General features: G+C 42.5%; 1 protein-coding gene across 1 annotated transcript in view; it reads right to left on the reverse strand.

Moving 5' to 3' along the window:
* Positions 1-17001, reverse strand: part of LOC137359046 (cytochrome P450 2K6-like) — a 124055-nt gene extending 107054 nt beyond the window's left edge. The window contains exons 1-3 of the mRNA XM_068025162.1: positions 16732-17001; positions 9673-9835; positions 3086-3235 (exon numbers count right to left, since the gene is read on the reverse strand). Coding sequence (XP_067881263.1) covers positions 3086-3235; positions 9673-9835; positions 16732-16929 — 511 coding nt within the window. The 5' untranslated portion in view covers positions 16930-17001. The remainder of the gene's footprint in view (positions 1-3085; positions 3236-9672; positions 9836-16731) is intronic.
* Positions 17002-21687: the final 4686 nt, after the last annotated feature.

The raw sequence follows: 21687 nt of genomic DNA on the forward strand, positions 1-21687 counted from the left end.
GAAGCAACATACCATGGTTTAGTGACGGGTAGGTCGTGCCTCACAAACCTTATTGAGTCTTTAGAGAAGGTGACCAAACAGGTGGATGAGGGTAAAGCAGTGGATGTGGTGTATATGGATTTCAGTAAGGCGTTTGATAAGGTTCCCCACGGTAGGCAATTGCAGAAAATACGGAAGTATGGGGTTGAAGGTGATTTAGAGCTTTGGATCAGAAATTGGCTAGCTGAAAGAAGACAGAGGGTGGTGGTTGATGGCAAATGTTCATCCTGGAGTTTAGTTACCAGTGGTGTACCGCAAGGATCTGTTTTGGGGCCACTGCTGTTTGTCATTTTTATAAATGACCTGGAAGAGGGTGTAGAAGGGTGGGTTAGTAAATTTGCGGATGACACGAAGGTCGGTGGAGTTGTGGATAGTGCCGAAGGATGTTGTAGGGTACAGAGGGACATAGATAGGCTGCAGAGCTGGGCTGAGAGATGGCAAATGGAGTTTAATGTGGAAAAGTGTGAGGTGATTCACTTTGGAAGGAGTAACAGGAATGCAGAGTACTGGGCTAATGGGAAGATTCTTGGTAGTGTAGATGAACAGAGAGATCTTGGTGTCCAGGTACATAAATCCCTGAAGGTTGCTACCCAGGTTAATAGGGCTGTTAAGAAGGCATATGGTGTGTTAGCTTTTATTAGTAGGGGGATCGAGTTTCGGAGCCACGAGGTCATTCTGCAGCTGTACAAAACTCTGGTGAGACCGCACCTGGAGTATTGCGTGCAGTTCTGGTCACCGCATTATAGGAAGGATGTGGAAGCTTTGGAAAGGGTGCAGAGGAGATTTACTAGGATATTGCCTGGTATGGAGGGAAGGTCTTACGAGGAAAGGCTGAGGGACTTGAGGTTGTTTTCGTTGGAGAGAAGGAGGAGGAGAGGTGACTTAATAGAGACATATAAGATAATCAGAGGGTTAGATAGGGTGGATAGTGAGAGTCTTTTTCCTCGGATGGTGATGGCAAACACGAGGGGACATAGCTTTAAGTTGAGGGGTGATAGATATAGGACAGATGTCAGAGGTAGTTTCTTTACTCAGAGAGTAGTAAGGGCGTGGAACGCCCTACCTGCAACAGTAGTAGACTCGTCAACTTTAAGGGCATTTAAGTGGTCATTGGATAGACATATGGATGAAAATGGAATAGTGTAGGTCAGATGGTTTCACAGGTCGGCGCAACATCGAGGGCCGAAGGGCCTGTACTGCGCTGTAATATTCTAATCTAATCTAATCTAAACCATCCTGGAGTCTCTTTCACATCCACAGAAGCGCCTATCTGTGCCCCTGACTATAGAGTCCCCTATAACTATTGCTCTTCTGTGCTTTGTCCCTCCCTGCTGAACAACAGTGCCAGTCGTGGTGCCACTGCTCTGGCTGCTGCTGTTTTCCCCTGATAGGCCATTCCCCTCAACAATATCCAATACTGTATACTTGTTAGAGAGGGGGATAGCCACAGGGGATTGTTGCACTGACTGCCTGCCCCTTCTAGCGGTCACCCATCTATCTGCCTGCACCTTGGGTGTAAATACTACTCGAAAACTCCTGTCTACGATGCTTTCTGCCACCTGCATGCTCCGAAGTGCATCCAGTTGCCGCTCCAACCGATCCATGCGGTCTGTGAGGAGCTGCAAGTGGGTACACTTCCTGCAGATGTAGTTGTCCGGAACGCTTGAAGCGTCACAGACTTCCCACATCTCACAGGTGAATCACTTCACCCTTCTAACTGACATTTCTCGCACTATTGAATAAATAAGAATAAATACTTATTAAATCCTCACTAAATTGTTATAATTAACGACATGGTCCCGAGTGCTAGCTTCCTACTCTATAAATATTAAATGCTAACTAAATACAGTAATCTCATCCCTCTGGTTTAGTTACTCTACTTATTAACTAGTTAATTAGGGTTTTAATCAATTTTTATCAATGTTTTATTTTCAAATTCAGTACAAATTCCCTACCAGCCAATCAGGTCACAGTTTTCCTGTGACATCACTTTTCAGTTTTATTCACCAGAGGTAAGTTTTTTCTTCTTACCGGTCCAGAACTCCGCCCTCTGAGTCTTCTGCGTGAATGTAGGCCACGTATCCCCGAGGTAAGATTTTATACTTACCGGTCCAGAACTCCGCCCTCTGAGTCTTCTCCGTGAATGTAGGCCACGAATCCCCGAGGTAAGATTTTATACTTACTGGTCCGGAACTCCGCCCTCTGAGTCTTCTCCGTGAATGTGGGCCGCGAATCCCCGAGGTAAGTTTTTTATACTGACCGGACCGGAACTCCGCCCTCCGAGTATTCTCCCTGGATGTAGGCCGCGAATCCCCGAGGTAAGTTATTATACTTACCAGTCTGGAACTCCGCCCTCCGAATCTTCTCCGTGAATGTAGGCTGCGAATCCCCGAGTTAAGTTTTTTATACTTACCGGTCCGGAACTCTGCACTCCAAGTCTTCTCCATGAATGTACGACAGGAAGGGTCATTTGTATTTTAATAATTTCCCAGGGATGTGTCCAGAGAGATCGGTTGTATTTTAATGACTTTTCCAAGACTTGTCCAGACAGGCAAATTAGCTCATGGTTCTTGCAATTATATGTGTATTGGCAGGAAAGGAAAGGCCACCTGACCTCTTAACTCCATTTTGTTTTCAAAGAAAAGTGTTTATTTTGTGTTTATGTCATAAGTTCATTTTAGAGTCCATATCTTCAGATTGCATGGCTGTGACATCCTCTATAAAAAAATCGAGACTCAGGGCCAGCTCTCCCACTCTGTTCTTTTCCCGGGGATTCAAAGCATAGAATTCTTTGCGTTCTGAAGCCTCTTCTCTCTCTTCACATTTATAACCCAGTTTGCATGACCTAACCCAACTTCCTGCTTCATCTCACCTTCTCTCCTAACCCTAATCAATATTCCTGGCTTCCTAAACCAACTGCCTTGCTCCCATATCTGGTTACTCAATGTTTATAAAATGTTTGAAATCAAACAAAGCACAATCCCGGTGAGTGAGATTTGAAACATGTGGATGAATGAATATTTCTAATAAAAGAGGTTAAACTCACAATTGTAAGATTTAAATACATTGACCAGGAATTCTGCTTCTTCAATTATTTTCTCTTCAATCGATCTCTTGCCCAGTCCGAGATCACGAAGAGTTGATAATGTGAATCTGCGAAGTTGTTTCCACATTTCACCCTCAGTGAAAATCATGCCTATAATTGTACCAAAAATCAATGGTTAATCTGGTTGCTCAGATAACAGCCCACGCTTTAGAGATCAAAAAACAAACCTATCAGTGTGATTTTCTGCATTATCTCAGACCTCATTAAGGACTGTTACTCCAGCATCTGAAGAAACTTCATCCAAGTATATTATGTTACGAGAGCTTCCATCTCGTTTATTATTTTTTTTCTTGAGAACTTGGGTCTTAAAACTGAAAAGGATTCCATAGATGCTGGACTTTGTATTAAAAGAAATTTCATTGGAAGGTCTTCTGGACTTGGTTTGAAAACAAACAGTCACTGGAAGAATCAAGGAGTGCTCAAAACTGGAAGTCACCTGTCTTCAGATAATTATGCAGCAGGGGTTGTTTGACTTGGGGAAAGAAGTGACAGATCAAGTTTTATAGGGGTCAGGAGGCTTGACTCTTGTGACATTGTTTTTGGTTCTGCTTTGGACAGTGAGCTGGGTGTGTGTGGGCAGTGTTAAAAAGACTTGCCAAGGGAAAAAAAACCCAGCTCAGCTCTTTCCAACTCTTTGAAAAGCCTGTCAGTTTTTCCATCTCTTCAAGATGCCCTGAGAAGCAAGTATAAGAAACAGACTGAAACTGTTGTCGCATTTCTCCTGAAAGGCCTGCAAAACTGATCCGCAACATTGCCTGAAAAGAACTGTTCTTGGAGGATCCCAGTGACAGCTGTCTATGTGTACTTGGGAGGCCAAAACAAAACATAGGATACCTGACATATTTTCATATTTTTTTTCTTCGAGGATTAGCAAGTCTTTGGCTAAAGTGTTTTTTTGTTTCTTTTTGCAATCAAGCTCGAAAGAGAAAAATCTCTTTATTTTTTGGGCTAACCAGTGTACGTGTGTGTGTGTGTGTGTGGCTAAGGTAAAAGGGAACTTTCATATTTCACTCTGTGTGTTAATGCTTACCGTATCGGTAACTGGGAACAAATTTAAATATATGTTGTGACCCGGGGAGAACATAAGGTCATAAGAACTAGGAGCAGGAGTAGGCAATTCAGCCCCTCGAGCCTGCTCCACCATTTAATACGATCATGGCTGATCTCATCTCAGCCTCAACTCCACTTTCCTGTCCGTTCTCCATAACCCTTTACTAATTAAAAATCTGTCTATCTGCTCCTGAAATTTACTCAATGGCCCGGCATCCACCGCACTCTGGGGTAGTGAATTCCACAGACTCATGACCGTTTGAGACAAATAATTTCTCCTTATCTTTGTTTTAAATCTGCTACCCTTTATCCTAAAAATATGACCTCTCATTCTAGATTGCCCCACAAGAGGAAACATCCTCTCTATGTCTACCTGGTCAATCCCCTTAATCATCTTATATACCTCAATTAGATCTCCTCTCATTCTTCTAAACTCGAGTGAGTAAAGGCCTAAACTGCTCAATGTCTCTTCATAAGACAAACCCCTCATCCCTGGAATCAATCCAGTGAACCTCCTCTGAACTGCCTCCACTGCAACTACATCCCTCTTCAAGTAAGGGGACCAAAACTGTACAAAACTCCAGGTGCGGTCTCACTAATGCCTTGTACAGTTGCAGCAACACTTCCCTACTTTCATACTCTATTCCTTTAGCAATAAATGCCAACCTTCCATTTGCCTTCCTTATTACCTGCTGTACCTGCATACTAGCTACTAGAGAAATGGAACTAAAATGAACAGTGCACTCTTCCTGCCTTGATTGTATCATATAATTGGGGGCTCTGTGCGGGATAACCCAACGCCGAGAACGTACAATTGTAAGTGGGGGAATAATAATCCAAAAGAGAAAAAGAAAAAAAAAATACAGGTTTCTTGTGCATTTAATTAAAGTTTACTCGACCTGAATGTCTTTATTAGTTGTTGCAACCTTTCTGGGGAAGGAGGATGTATCCGTGAATGATTTAAGAAATTTAACCAAAGTTAAAGTTAAGGATTTGGCAGACCTGTTGGCCTTGGTGTTAAAACCAGGAGCTAAAAAAGCAGACATAATAGAAGTAATAGCGTACCATTTGCAATTGGAAGAAGGCGGCAAATCAGAGGGGATTAGCTACAATTCAGTTTCAAATGAAGCAGCTTGACTTTGTGTTTTGTTTAAAACGAGGTCATTGGAAGATCTTCTGGACTTGGTTTGAAAACAATTACTGGAAAAAATAAGGGTTTCTAAAACAAGTCTTTACTGGAAGTCACCTGTCTTCAGATAATTGCCGGCCAGGGGTTTTTAATTTGGGGAAAGACGTTTGCAAAGAAGTGACAGGTCAAGATTTACAGAGGTCAGGAGGCTTGGCTCTTCTGATATTGGGCTGAATTTTATAAGCCCGCTGCTGAAATTGATGGCGGGCAAAAAGAATGTCAGCCCGCTCATGCGGGCAGAACACCAGAGAGCCGCTGTCATTCCAAACATGGCAGCTCATTTAAAAAGCCAGGGCAGGCAGCCACCCCACCCCCTATCCAATTACATGGAGAGAGCAGACTATCCGTCCTTGGCTTTGGCATCAGCTGCCTGTGTACAGGCACTGACGCCATTTTTAAAGGACTGTCAGCAGTACTGGGAAATTAAAATATTTAAATATTCTCATTTGCCCCTCTCCCACACCCCCACAATAGCAATTAAATTAATTACTTGCCCTTTCTCCCCAAAACACTTACCTTTACCATTTGACCTTCCCTCACTCCCCTCCACCGCAAGCTGCACAATCTTTCATCTGCAACCCTTTCCACCATCCCCTGCACCCATGGTGCTAATTTGACTCCATTCCCCCATCCCACACTGTTAAATTTACCGACCCCCCTCCCTACAAGTTTCCCACCTCATTTCCCCAGACGGAGATCTGAAGTCATGGCAGTGCAGGCTGCCGGAGTGAACATCCTGGCGGGACATCTGGAGGTTCTTTGGCCTCCTTATCTCGAGAGACAATGCGTAAGCGCCTGGAGGTGGTCAGTGGTTTGTGAAGCAGCGCCTGGAGTGGCTATAAAGGCCAATTCTAGAGTGACAGGCTCTTCCACAGGTGATGCAGAGAAATTTGTTTGTCGGGCTGTTACACAGGTGGCTCTCCCCTTGCACATCTGTCTTTTTTCCTGCCAACCACTAGTCTCTTCGACTCGCCACACTTTAGCCCCGCCTTTATGGCTGCCCGCCAGCCATAATCTGCCACATCTGGAGGTGACGTAAGATTAATTCAGGTATTTGAATTAATTTTAATATTCAAATTGTGGTCCAGTTGCCGAGCGGCCGGGGCGGAGGGGTGGGGGGTGCCATCATGAGGCCTTGCCGCCGCCAGTAATATCGGGCTGGGCCCTGCCAGCGAGGTCCTTGGCGGGCCTCATCCTGAGCCATCTTCAGTCACCTCCCCACCATAGATCCCGACATCGAGGGCTCCTTAAAATCCAGCCCATTATTTTTGTTTTCGCTTTAGACTGTGTGTTTTGAGTATGGACAGTGTTAAAAAGACAGTTGGAGAAAACTTGCCAAGGGAGCAAACCCCTGCTCAACTTGTCCCATTTCTTTGAAAAGCTTTCCTGTTTTTTTTCATCTCTTTAAGAAGCCCTGAGAAGCAAGCAGAAGAAACAAACTGAAACTGTTGCCACATTTCTCCTGAAAAGACAGCCCAAACTGATCTTCAACGCCGTCTGTAAAGAACTGTTCTGGTAAGATCCCAGTGACAGCCATCTATGTGTATTTGAGATGCCAAATCGAAACAAAGGACATCTGACATCTTTCCATATCTTCTCTTTATTCTTCAAATATTAGCAAGTATTTGGCCAAAGTATTTTTCTTAATCGAGCTCGAAAGAGAAAACCATTTTATTTTTTGGTTAACCGATGTGTGTGTGTGTGTGTGAGGGGCTAAGGTAAAAGGGAACTTTCATATTTCACTCTGTGTGTTAATGTTTTGCTTCATTACTGGCTATGTCTCATTTTATAATAAACTGATCAATTTTGTTGTTTATTCAAGAAAACATGGTTGGTGTAACGGGAACTGGGAAAAAATGTAAATATATGCTGTGACCTGTGGAGAAGTGGAACGAGAAAAACAGTGCACTCCTCCCACCTCGATCGTAACAATTAAGAAATGACATTCGAGAATCTTAAGAATGTTAGTATTGTGCTTTAAGGAATGTAATCTCAGTATGTTAAGGAATCTCATCCTGACATTTTAAGGAATGCTGTCCCGGCATGTTAAGGAATGCAGCATGCTATCCTAGCAAATAAAGCAAAGATATCCCAGCCCATTAAGGAATTCTCTCCCAGCAAGTTAAGGAATTCTATCCAAGCATTTTCAGGAATGCTATTATGGAATGCAAAGGAATATCATCCCAGTATGTTAAGACATTTGGATATGTGGACATTTGCATATTCTGTTCCACCATCTAAGGTCGTTAATGAATACAGTGAATAATTGAGCCCCAACAAAGATGCTTGTGAGATATCTACTGGTCACATCCTGCCAATTAGAGTACCTGACCATTATCCCTGCTCCCTGTCTCCATCCGCTCAACCGAATTTCCAAACCCAGTCAATAATTTGCCTTCAATTCCATGAGTTTCAACTTTAGCTAACAATCTCTTAGGAGAGACTTTTATCAAATGCCTTCTGGAAGTCCAAATAAATAACACCCATGGACATTCTCCTGTCAACTACTTTAGTCAGCTCTTGAAAAAAGTCAATCAGATTTATCAGTATGATCTACCCTTTACAAATCCATGTTGGCCCTCTCTGATCAACTGAAAATGTTCAAGCTGTTCAGTCACATTACTTATTGACTCCGGCAATTTCCCGATAACAGATGTTAAACACCACCCAACATGTTAAGGAATGACATTTCAGTAAATTAAAACATGCTATCCCAGCATGTTAAGGTAACATTGAAAGGGACTGTTATCCATGAATGTTAAGGAATGCCATCCCGGCTGTTCAGAAATATTATCGGAACATGAATAATCATTACATCAACATATTTGTACTGACATCAGTCAGTAAATTTCATCCCTCAATATTGAGGATTGTATTCTAAGTTTTAATGGGTTATGCCAAGTGCATCAATGAACACTAGATTAGAGGTTTGGGAAGGATAGAGGAACATTTTGAGGAATATCATTTAATCTTGTTATGGGAGATCATACAAGCACATGAAGGAAAGTCATTAGAGTGTGTTATGAAAAGTTAGTCAAGCAGATTAAACATTTGAAAGTTACTGGGCTGGATTCTACAGAGCCCTCGATATAGGGATCCCCAGCAACGGTGGAGGTGGTTGGTTATTCACGAATCTCCAGACGGGGCCCGACACGGACCTCGACACTGACAGGGCCCAGCCTGATATTGCCTGCCATGGTGAGGCCTCATGGGCGGTGGCCCCGCCACTGGGCAAAGGAACCACAATTTAAATAACTTCAAATACCTGCATTAATTACTCTCCCGTCACACCTGATGTCCCGCCAGGTCTTCACCCCGGCACTCCTGTGCCTTTGGAATACTGGTGCGGGGGCGGGGGGTGGGGGGATGAGTTGGTGGCGTGGGAAGGTGGTCATTTTCTGGTGCGGAGCTGTGGAGGGTTGGGAATGGGGTCAAATTAGTATCATGGGTGTATGGGATGGTGGGAAGGGTTAGAGTTTAAAGTTTGTGCAGTTTGGTGGGGGGGGATGGTCAGATGTAAAGGGAAGTGTTTTTGTGGGAGGAAGGGCAAATATTTAATTTAATCTCTATTGGGGATGCGGTGGGAGAGGGGCAAGAGAGATGTATTTATTTAATTTCATTTCATCTTACTTTAAATATTTAAATTTCTTGCCAGGGCAAACAGTCCTTTAAAAATGGCGTCAGCACCTGCGCACAGACAGCTGACACCAAGGCAGGGGACAGACAGCCTGCCCCTCTACGCGATCGGGTTTGGGGCCCTGCCCATCTATTTAAATGAGCTGCCAGCTTGGAAATGCAGCAGCTCTTTGGCGTGTGGTCCGAATGGACTGTCTGCTGTTTTGTCGTGGCCTTGTCGAATTCAGCTCATTGTCAGAAACTGGCATTTATCGGCTATAAAGGTTGCCTGCAGTGTAACTGTCTGCCTAGTGTTCATATAGAAAAAGACTTGATCCAACTAGTTCCTGGTGAATGGTGATACGCTACTGTTGGAAAATCCTGGAATAAGAGCATTAGCCATGGAATTGCTGTGGGATATCCGCATATTATCACCGAACATGTTTCTCTGACATTATTCTATTCCCTATTTTAGAGAACACATTTATCTGTATAAAACCTGTGGAATAATCAGTACATTGAATGGAGACATCTGAATGGAAGTTAAGACTAACATTATGCAGAGCCCAGGGACAATGAAATGAGAAACACAGAGGAGTAGAATGTTGGTAAGTTGGGGGAAGGCACAATAAAACACAAATAGAACAGTGAGCCAAAAATATCAAGGACTTACCCAAATTTTCAGTGACTGCTTCACTGAATGTTGTAGCATATCTTACACAAAATATGTCACCCTGATCAACCAATGCATTCTTAATCGATTTATAATCTGCCAGTACCATGCATTTTTGAAATCCTAAATGCAAGGTGTAAATGCTGCCATATTTGTCTGCCAGCTAAACACAAAGTGGAAAAAAATACATTATTAACATTCCTTGATCATTGAGAGATTTCCTAGTTAATTTATATGGAGGATGCACATCAGGTGGTCATGCAATGTATTCTGTATTAATTGTGTGAGAAGAACATAACATGAGGGGAAATCGAAACAGAAGATGCTGGAAATATTCAGCAGGCCAATCAGCATCCGTGGAGAGAGAAACAGAGTTAACGTTTGAGGTCGATGACTTTTCTTTAGAACATCGACCTGAAAGGTTAACTCTGCTCCACAGACACTACCTGAGCTCCTGAGTATTTCCAGCATTTTCAGGTTTTCAGCAGCTGCAGTATTTTGTGTCAAATGAAGTGACTTGCTTTCACAACAAAATGAAATTGAATTTGTCCAACAGAGAGACACCTAATCTTTCTTCACTGCACTGTTATTCACTAAGCAGTTGAACAGAGCCCATGTTCTCAACCATACTAAGTTCCTCTCATCCCATTACATCTGCATTTTCCAAGTTCCGCTGGCTCCCTCTACCCGAGAGCATCAAATCTAACATTATTTCCCTGACCTTCAGCTCCCTCCATGGCCCCGATTCCATTACCCTCTGCATAAATCCAGATCTTCTCCCTCAATATGTCCCACCATGAACCCTCCATTTCTCTAGCACTGGCCTGCTTCTTGTATTTACTGCCTCCGTTTTTGAGTGTGTGAGAGCTGCACTAAGGGAATAGAGGTTTTTTTTAAGATGGACTAGCATTCTCATTATTTTCCTTCTACATAATTCTCATTCACAAATTAAATTCAATTTTTTTGTTTTAACCTGAATAATATCTTCTCACAATGTGGTGTTTTTATACCTATCAGAAAACATGGTAAAAAGGCTTTTGAAATCCTATGAACTGAACTCTCTCAGTAAAATGTTGGTTGTTAAGCCCATGGCAGACGACACACATTCATAAGAACATAAGAAATAAGAGCAGGAGTAGACCATTCAGCCCCTCGAGCCTGCTCTGCCATTCAATACGACCATGGCTGATCTGATAGCGGCCTTAACTTCACTTTCCTGTCTGCCCCCCATAATCCTTGACTCCCTTGTTGATCCAACATCCGTCTAAATCAGCCGTGAACATATTCAATGACCGAGCCTCTGCTGCTGTCTGGGGAAGAGAATTCCATAGACTAACAACCCTCTGAGAGAAAAAAATTGTCTTCATCTATGTCTTGAATGGGAGACACCTTATTTTTAAATTGTGTCCCCTAGTTCTAGATTCCCCCACAAGGGGAAATATCCTTTCAGCATTCACCCTGTCCACTTTCCTCAGGATCTTATACGTTTTAATACAATCACCTTTCATTCTTCTAAACTCCAGTAGTATAGGCACAACCTGTCCAACCTTTCCTCATAAGATAACCCCTTCATCCCAGGAATCAGTCGACTGAAACTTCTCTGAACTGCTTTTAATGCAACTATATTCTTTCTTAAGTGAGGAGACCAAAATTATCCACAGTATTCCAGATGTGGTCCAACTCAGGCCCTACACAGCTGTATCAACACTTCCCTACTTTTATACTCAAGCCCCCTTTTCAATAAATACCAAGATTCCACTTGCATTAAAGGCCTGATACCCAACCCGAACCCAACGGGACCTGATGACATGTGTCGGGTAAAGGTCGGGTCAGGTCGCACGTCCGGGTCTGGCATTGGGGCTTAGGTCGGGCCGGGCCCGATCAGACACACTCTATCACCACATCAGGTAAGTGACTTTAATGTTAATTTATTTTTTGAACTTTAAAGATGGTTTTAGTTACAGTTATTTGAAGCTTGTGCAGCTAAGGAACAAAGTGAAAAATGGAAGGTAGGTTAACTGATGGTCGGGTTGGGTCGGGAGCGGGAAAAAGATGGAAGGACTCGGGTCGGGTCAGGCTCAGGTTCGGATGGGGTTCTGTCGGGCTCGGGTTGGGTCTCATTTGTGGACCCGAGCAGGCCTTTAATTTATACTCCATCTGCCAAATTTATGCCCACTCACTTAACCTATCGAAATCCATTTGTAGACTCTTCATGTCCTCCTGACAGCTCACTTCCCTACCTATCCTTGTGTCATCAGCAAATGTAGCAACCATACCTTCAGTCCCTTCATCTAAGTCATTGAAATAGATTGTAAATAGTTGAGGCCCTGCACTGATCCCTGATCTACTAGTAACGGCTTGCCAACCCACAAGTAACCCATTTATCCCTATTCTCTGCTTCCTGTTAGCTAACCAATTCTCTATCCATGCTAATTCTCTATCCATCCACCCAACACCATGACCTCTTATTTTGATGAGTAACCTTTGATGTGGCACCTTGTCAAATACCTTTTGGAAATCCAAGTACGCCACATTTATAGGTTCCCCTTTATGCACCTTACGTGTTACTTCCTCGAAGAACTCTAATAGATTAGTCAAACACGATTTCCCTTTAGCACAACCATGTTGGCTGTGCCTGATTGTATTATGATTTTCCAAATGTCCAGCTATTACTTCCTTAATAATGGATTCCAGCACTTTCCCACTGACAGATGCTAGTCGAACTGACCAGTAGTTTCTGTCTGCCTCCTTTCTTGAAGAGAGGTATTATATTTGTGATTTTCCAATCCATTGGGACCTTTCCACAATCTAGGAGATTTTGGAAGATCACTACTCATGCACCTACTAAGTCTGCAGCTAGTAGGATGCAATTCATCAGGTCCTGGGAACTTGTCAGCCTTGAGTTCAGTACCTTCAGCCAGTACCTTTTCCTGGGTGATTATGATTGCTTTAAGTTCTTCCCTCTCTTTTACTTCATTATTTTCTGTTATTCTTGGGATTTTTTTTGTGTCAGTGAAGACAGACACAAAATATCTGTTCAAGGCTTCTGACATTTCTTTGTTTGCCATTATTAATTTCCCAGTTTCACCCTGCAAGGGACCAACGCTCACTTTAGTTACTCTTTTCCTTTATTAAATACTTGTGGAAACTCTTATTATCTGTTTTTATATTTTAGCTAGCTTTCACTCACGCTCTAATTTCTCCCTCCTTATTATTTTGTTAAGTATTCTTTGCTAGTTTCTAAAATCTGTCCAATCTTTTGACCTACCACTTATCCTCGCAGTACTGTATGAATTTTCTTTCAGTTTGATAGTATCCGTAGCTTCCTTAGTTAGCCAAAGATGACACATCGTTCTCATAGTCTTTTTTTCTCAATAGAGCATATCTTTGCTGCGAGTTATGAAATATCTACTTAAATATCTGCTGCTGCTTCTCTATTGTCTTACCTTCTAACATATTTTCCCAGTTTACTTTCACCAACTTTGTCCTCATACCTTTATAATTGCCGTATTTAAGTTTAAGAAACTAATCTTAGACCCACATTATGTACCCTCATGTCATGATCACTGTTGCCTAGAGACTCCTTTACGATGAGATCATTAATTAATCCTGTCTCATTTCACATTACCAGGAAAATAGCCTGCTCTCTCGTTGGCGCTAGAATGTACTTCTTTAAGAAATTGGCCCGAATACACTCGAGGAACTCATCTTTCAGGCTACCTTTGTCAATCTGATTCATCCAATCTATATGAAGATTAAAATCACCCATAACTATTGCAGTCCCTTTTTAACAAGCCCCCATTATTTTTTCCTGTATACTCTGCTTACAGAGTAGCTATTTTTAACTTACCTAGAAACTACTCACACAAGTGGATTCTTACTTTTGCTAGTTCTTATCTTTACCCAAGCTGATCTACATCTTGAGCTTCTGAACAAAGGTCATCTCTCACTACTACACTAATATCATCTCAAATTAACAGAGCTACCCCACTGCCATTTCCTAGATTCCTGTCCTTCTGAAATGTTAAATACCCTTAAATGTTTAGTTCCAAGCCTTTGTCACCTTGCAACCATGTCTCTGTAATGGCTATCAGGTCATGCATATGTATTTCTATTTGTGCTCTCAATTCATTCATTTTGTTACAAATGTTGCACGCATTGAGGTACAGAGCCTTTAATTCCATCTTTTTAGCATTCTTGCAAACTCTGGCCTTATCTACTGATGCATTCTTCAGTTTATTCACTCTGTCCCTTCCTATTAAACTCTGGTCATTATTTCCCATATCGCTACCCTGTTCTATTGCCTTGTCCTTTCTCTTTAATTTACCACATCTCCTCTCACATGATCCCTTCCCCCAGTCATTTAGTTAAAAGGCTCTCGCTACTGCCCTAGTTATATGACTCACCAGAACACTGGTCCCAGTACGGTTCAGGTGAAGACCGCCCCAATGGTACAGCTCCCACTTTCCCCAGTACTGGTGCCAGTGCCCCAGGAATTGAAACCCATTTCTTCAACACCAATCTTTGAACCATGCATTTAACTGTAATCTTATTTACCCGACACCAATTTGCTCATGGTTCAGGTAATAATCCAAAGATTATTACCTTTGTGGCTCTGCCTTTTAATTTAGTCCCGAGCTGTTCATATTCCCATCAGAACCTCTTTCTTAGTCCTATCTATGTCTTTGGTACCTACATGGACAATGACAACTGGATCCTCCCCCTCCCGCTGCAAGTTCCTCTCGAGCCCCAAGCAGATGTCCCAAACCCTGGCACCGGACAGACAACACAGCCGTCTGGACTCTCTCTGTTGGCCATAGAGAACTGTGCCTATCCCTCTGACTGTACTATCTCCTACTACCACTATGTTCCTATTCTCTATTTGAATGGTTTCCTGTACCACAGTGCCATGATCAGTCTGCTCATCCACCCTGCAGCCCTCGCTCTCATCCATACAAGATGACAGAATCTTCTTTACGCAGAGGGTGGTGGGTGCATGGAACGCATTACCAGCGGAGGTGGTAGACGCGGGCACGATAGCGTCTTTTAAGATGTATCTAGACAGATACATGAATGGGCAGGAAGTAAAGAGATACAGACCCTTAGAAAATGGGCGACAGGTTTAGATAGAGGATTTGGATCGGCGTAGGCTTGGAGGGCCGAAGGGCCTGTTCCTGTGCTGTAATTTTCTTTGTTCTTTCTTTGTTCAGAGTAAGCTCCTCGGAGGAGTGGTCGCACTCACTAGACAACAGTGATACAGGGTTGTATAGCCACTGTCATTGGGAAGATATGACTGAGTGAACTAGTTTGTCAGAAGGAAAAAGGTAAGTAATGGGCACAGGCAACACCAACAACTACCATTGCATAGTCTACAAGGCCTGGGCGGACAATATACACTGGGTATGTATAGGGGAAATGAACATAGCAGAGAGAACTCCAAGCAGAATGACATCTGTCAGACAGGGCTCCCAAACTGAAAAAAGCATTCATGGAGAAATGACACCCAACATAGATATAGATATTTTTTGTCAATTAATTTCTTCAGCAAGGTGCAATGCTGAACCTTTGAATGTAATTGATTAGTAACTCTGTGTTGAGAAGTTACTGGGTTTCAATTATAATTAGCATGCTTCTTGTAATATCTTCACTACAGGTAACTGTTGGTTGAGCTGCATGTGGAAATCAGCCACATTGCCTGACCTACATAAAGGTACCTTTCTGATCAGGAGGCTGAAGAAAGTTAGTGTCAACCACAAGCCTTACAGTTTGGATAGTTTCTTGACTGATTTAATATTTGTTGCTAAATAGATACTGGCAATTTCAGTGAATATTATACATCATATATTAACTCTGTTACTATGATAGAGCAATAATCAGAGAATATTATGAGTTATATAGAATCACAGTATCACAGAATTGGTACAGTGCAGAATGAGGCTATTTGGCCCATCGCGTCTGCACCAGCTCTCCCCGTAACCCTGTACACTTTGCCTTTTCGGATTACAATCTAATTCCCTTTTGAGTGTTTCAATTGAACCGGCCTCCACCACACTCTCAGGCAGTGAATTCCAGACCTTAACCACTCTGCGTGAAAAAGTTTTTCCTCATGTCACTTTTGCTTCTCTTACCAAATGCTTTAAATCTGTGCCCTCTTGTCCTCGATCCTTTCACGAACAGGAACAGGTTCTCTCTATCTACTCTGTCCAGACCCCTCATGATTTTGAATACCTCCATCAAATCACTTCTCAGCCTTCTCCAAGAAAAGAATCCTAACTTTGAGTCATAGAGAGATACAGCACTGAAACAAGCCCTTCAGCCCACCGAGTCTGTGCCAACCATCAACCATCCATTTATACTAACCCTACTCTCTCCAATGCCCTCATGTCTTTCCTAAAGTGCAGTGGCCAGAACTGGACGCAATACTCCAGCTGAGGCTGAACGAGTGCCTTATACAAGTTCAACATAATATCATTGCTTTTGTATTCTATGCCGCTATTAATAAAGCCCAGGATACTGTATACTTTATTAACCGCTCTCTCAACCTGTCCTGCCACCTTCAATGACCTATGCACATATACACCCAGGCTCCTCTGCTCCTGCACCCCCTTTAGAATTGTACCCTCTATTCTATATTGTCTCTCCACGTTCTTCCGACCAAAATGAATCACTTCACATTTCTCAGCATTGAACTTCATCTGCCACCTGTCTGCCCATTGCACCAACTTCTCTTTGTCCTTTTGCAGTTCTGCACTATCCTCCTCGCAGTTCATATACGTACTCTGTTACTGAAATCCACAGCAATATTCAGTGAATCTTGTGGGTTATATATTTACACTGTTACTGAGACACTCAGCAGTAATCAGTGAATATTATGGGTTATATATTTACTCGGTGTTACTCAGACTTATCAATCTATATTGAGTTTTAGGTTTTTTATAATTATTCTGTATTTTAATCAGACTTTCACCACAATCTTCACTGAATATTATTGTTTATCTATTCATTCCCTGTTTATAAGACTCTTGCACCACCATTCAGTAAATGACAATCCTCTCTTACCTTCACCAGAGATTTGTAAAAGTTCTTTAGGTCCAGTTGGTGCAGATTCCCAATCAATGGAAGAGGAGTTGGAGAGGGAGGAGCGTTGAATGAAGATCTTGTGCTCGACCCATTGATGAAGAAAATTAAAAGGAAAACCAGAATGATCAGCAGCAAAATTGAGCTGGAGCTCAAAGGGAAGATGTTCAAAAGATTCATTGTGAATAAACTAACCTGCGACTTCAGAAAAAACCCTGCAGCTACCCTTTCACTTTTTGCCAGCCCAGTTCAGTGGTCACAGCTTTATAAAGAGCAGGATCCTCCTCTTTCTCCTCATTTGTTCACTCATTCACTCACACCCTGTTCTACACCAACAAAACCAAACAAAGATTAGAGGGAAATTTTACCAGTCCTCATGGCCAGTGAAAAGCTATTCTCACATATCAACAATTTGATTGCACACTTGATGGTCAGAAAATCACTGGAGACCAAAATTTCTGAGATACACAGCTGGTGGTTGAAAGCAGCAGCAGAAAAGTAGATGATTAAAATTTTTCCTTGTGTTTGCTATTGACAAACACACAGTTTCTGTGACACTGTCTAATGTGTACAATTTAATCAGGATAATTTTATTCCATGACTACATTGTCTAAAAATATCGGGTTAACTTGGAATGGCCCCACTGTTGTATGGAGTCTCGTCACTAGCTATACTTAGCAGAAATCGAGCTTGCTTCCCTTGGTTTTCCAAATAGAAGTCATGTTATATATTATCAATTGCTGAGAAAATCAGTTTCCTGAGCTGAAGTATAATTGTGTGAATTAGGGAGAGTTTCTCCAAGTCCCCAACTTCTAGACCGAAGTAACAGGAATTGGCCAGAGATTGGACAAATCACTAAATACATTAACAAGCAATGTTGTCATGATGTGTTTGTGGGAAGGTCAGAAGATCCCGAGAGTTGGGTTTGCAATAAAAACAGATAGTGTTGGAAATACTCAGCAGGTCCTTAATCCTACCCGCCAAGACTTTTTCATGTCCCCTTCTAGCTCTCCTAATTCCATTCTTCAGTTCCTTCCTGGCTACCTTGTAACCATCTAGAGCCCTGTCTGATCCTTGTTTCCTCAACCTAAAGTAAGCTTCCTTCTTCCTCTTGACTAGCTGTTCCACATCTCTTGTCATCCAAGGTTCCTTCACCCTACCATCCCTTCCTTGCCTCATCGGGACAAACCGATCCAGCAGTCACAGTAAGTGCTCCCTAAACAACCTCCACATTTCTGTCGTGCAGTTCCCTGAGAACATCTGTTTCTAAATGAGGTCCTAAATGAATACTTTGCTTCAGTATTCACTAGTGAGAGGGACCTGGTCGTTTGTGAGGACAGTATGAAACAGGCTGATATGCTCGAACAGGTTGCTGTTAAGAGGGAGAACGTGCTGGAAATTTTGAAAGACATGAGGACAGATAAGTCCCCGGGGCCTGATGAGATATACCCAAGGATATTACGGGAAGCGAGGGAAGAGATTGCTGCGCCTTTGGCAATGATCTTTGCGTCTTCACTGTCCACTGGAGTAGTCCCAGATGATTGGAGGGTGGCAAATGTTATTCCCTTGTTCAAGAAAGGGAATAGGGATAACCCTGGGAATTATAGACCAGTCAGTCTTACGTCGGTAGTGGGCAAATTATAGGAGACGATTCTGAGAGACAGGATTTATGATTATTTGGAAAAGCATAGTTTGATTAGAGATAGTTAGCATGGCTTTGTGAGGGGCAGGTCATGCCTCATAAGCCTTATTGAATTCTTTGAAGATGTGACAAAACACGTTGATGAAGGAAGAGCAGTGGATGTGGTGTATATGGATTTTAGCAAGGCATTTGATAAGATTCCCCATGGTAGGCTCATTCAGAAAGTAACGAGGCATGGGATATAGGGAACGTTGGCTGTTTGGATACAGAATTGGCTGGCCCATAGAAGAGAGAGGGTGGTAGTAGATGGAAAGTATTCAGCCTGGAGCTCGGTGACCAGTGGTGTTCCACAAGGATCTGTTCTGGGACTTCTGCTCTTTGTGATTTTTATAAATGACTTGGATGAGGAAGTGGAAGGCTGGGTTAGCAAGTTTATCGATGACACAAAGGTTGCTGGAGTTGTGGATAGTGTGGAAGTCTGTTGGAGGTTGCAACGGGACATTGACAGGATGCAGAGCTGGGCTGAGAAGTGGCAGATGGAGTTCAACCCGGAAAAGTGTGAAGTGATTCATTTTGGAAGGTCGAATTTGAATGCAGAATACAGGCTTAAAGACAGGATTCTTGGTAGTGTGGAGGAACAGAGGGATCTTGGGGTCCATGTCCATAGATCGCTCAAAGTTGCCACCCAAGTTGATAGGGTTGTTAAGAAAGCGTATGGTGTGTTGGCTTTCATTAACAGGGGGATTGAGTTTAAGAGCCGCGAGGTTATGCTGCAGCTCTGTAAAGCCCTGGTTAGACCACACTTGGAATATTGTGTTCAATTCTGGTCGCCTCATTATAGAAATGATCTGGAAGATTTAGAGAGGGTGCAGAGGAGATTGACCAGGATGCTGCCTGGACTGGAGGGCGTGTCTTACGAAGAAAGGTTGAGGGAGCTAGGGCTTTTCTCATTGGAGCGAAGAAGGATGAGAGGTGACTTGATAGAGGGGTACAAGATGATGAGAGGCATAGATAGAGTGGATAGCCAGAGACTTTTTCCCAGGGTGGAAAGGGCTCTCACCAGGGGGCATAATTTTAAGGTGATTGGAGGAAGGTTTCGGGGAGATGTCAGAGGTAGGTTCTTTACACAGAGAGTGGTGGGTGCATGGAATGCACAGCCAGCGGTGGGAGTAGAAGCAGATACATTAGGGACATTTAAGCGACTCTTGGATAGGTACATGGATAATAGTAGAATGAAAGGTATGTAGGTAGTTTGATCTTAGAGTAAGTTAAAGGTTCGGCACAACATCATGGGCCGAAGGGCCTGTACTGTGCTGCACTGTTCTATGTTCTATGTTCTATTGTTGTAACTGTCAGAGGAGGGACATTGAGCAAGACGGTACATTATACTGTAACATAGTGAAAACCTCTCATTGCACAATTCCCATGGGCATACAACATATTAGTGTCCAATTCTTATCCAATCCTCACTCAAATGATTTAACATTTTCTCATTCCAATCCAAGCCCTCAGGCATTATACACTTGTTGCAAATTCTGACCTGAGTTTTAGTCATAAGATTTAACGGTTCCTCGTTCTTATCTAAGCTCTCAAAGGATCCTCATTGCTAATTCTTACCCAAGATTTAGTCATAAGATTTAAAGGTTCCTAGATCTATCTAAGGTCTCAAAGAGTCCTTGTTGCAAATTCTGACCTGAGTTCTAGTCATAAGATTTCACGGTTTCTTGTTCTTATCTAAGCTCTCAGAGTATTCTCGTTGCTAATTCTTACCCAAGATTTAGTCTGAAGATTTAACCGTTACTTGTTCTTATCATAGTTTTCACTCATATGACACTTGTTGCTAATGATTATCTAAACTTCCAAGCCTAAGACTTACTGCTTCCTTTTATCTTACCCAAGCTCAAGGCTGTTTGAGACAAAGAACTAGCCTTTCTTTCGCCAACACCACCTACTTCCATTCGCAGTGCAATGCCACATGATCTGAACACTGAAATGATATCAGGGAATTAGCTACTTTTGTACAGTCTGGGAGCCTCACATCTATGCACACCAACACCCACCACACCAACACCACCACCATGACTACCCCAAAACCATCCTGCTATATGACACTGTTGTCACATCTGACCTATTCTCCCTCTCTTAGACAACTTCCTGGTCAGGGTTGGACATCTTTCACCAAGTTGAACTAGACGAGGGAGAAGGCCAGGTGTCGACAGGTGATGGTATCATGGTCAGATCACTGCTGAGTGTAAAAATCCCTTGATGATCATGGGACACAGAAGCAGGTGGAGAGAAAAGTGAGTTTTATCTTTCAATAAATGTTCTTGTTGCTTGATCTACTTGTCTGTAATTTCTCAATAGATGACTTAAAAACTGCAGAGATGGATTGAAAAGAAATATAATTGTGACGATAGGAATCCCAAATAAAGAGAAAATGACATTAACATCTGTAACAGGGCAGGTTAATGGAGCAGGTACCGATTCTTCATCAGAACTGGAAGCTTAAAAATAGTTATACAATTATAGAATCATAGAATGGTTACCCCAGAAGGAGGCTATTTGGCCTGTCATGTTCATGCTGGCTTTCTGCAAGAACAAATCAGTTACTCCCACTCCCCTGCCCTTTCTCCATAGTCCTGTATTTTTATTTCTCTTCTTTGCCTCCCAAGAGCTTGCAAAGTGGCTCAGGAACACCTGAAAGCTTCCCAAACAATGATGACGAAATGGGCAGACAAGCACGCTAAGACCAGAACTTTTTCAACCAGGAGATGATGTGTTAATATTACTGCCTTTACAGGGTGAACCGCTGAAAGCATGATTCAGTTGTCCATATAAATTGGTCAAGAGAATTGGGGAAGTAAATTATTTGATTGACCCCCCCAGATTGCCGGAAGAAGAATTGACTGTGTCATTTCAATATGTTACTACCACATCATCGCCGGGGGGAGGATTAGCAATCACAAGTATGTCAGGTAGTAGGGACAGTGTAGAATGAAACTGATAGTGAGGATGAGGCAGAAGGAGGCCTTGATAATTCTCAAATTGAACCTTCTACTATCCGGTTAGTTAATACTGAATTGTTAGGGGGATTGGACACTGTGCTTTCATATTTAGATGCAGAACAATGAGAAGATCTATCAAGTCTATTCATAGCATTTAAAACTGTCTGTAGGGATAAGCCAGGAGGTACAACCTTAACCACACATAATATTGATATAGGGGAATCCTTTCCCATAAAACAGCATCCTTATCATTTAAATCCGGAAAAACAGGCCCAGGTAAAAGCAGAAATC

The sequence above is a fragment of the Heterodontus francisci genome, unplaced genomic scaffold (assembly GCF_036365525.1).
Source record: "Heterodontus francisci isolate sHetFra1 unplaced genomic scaffold, sHetFra1.hap1 HAP1_SCAFFOLD_562, whole genome shotgun sequence".
NCBI lineage: Eukaryota > Metazoa > Chordata > Chondrichthyes > Heterodontiformes > Heterodontidae > Heterodontus > Heterodontus francisci.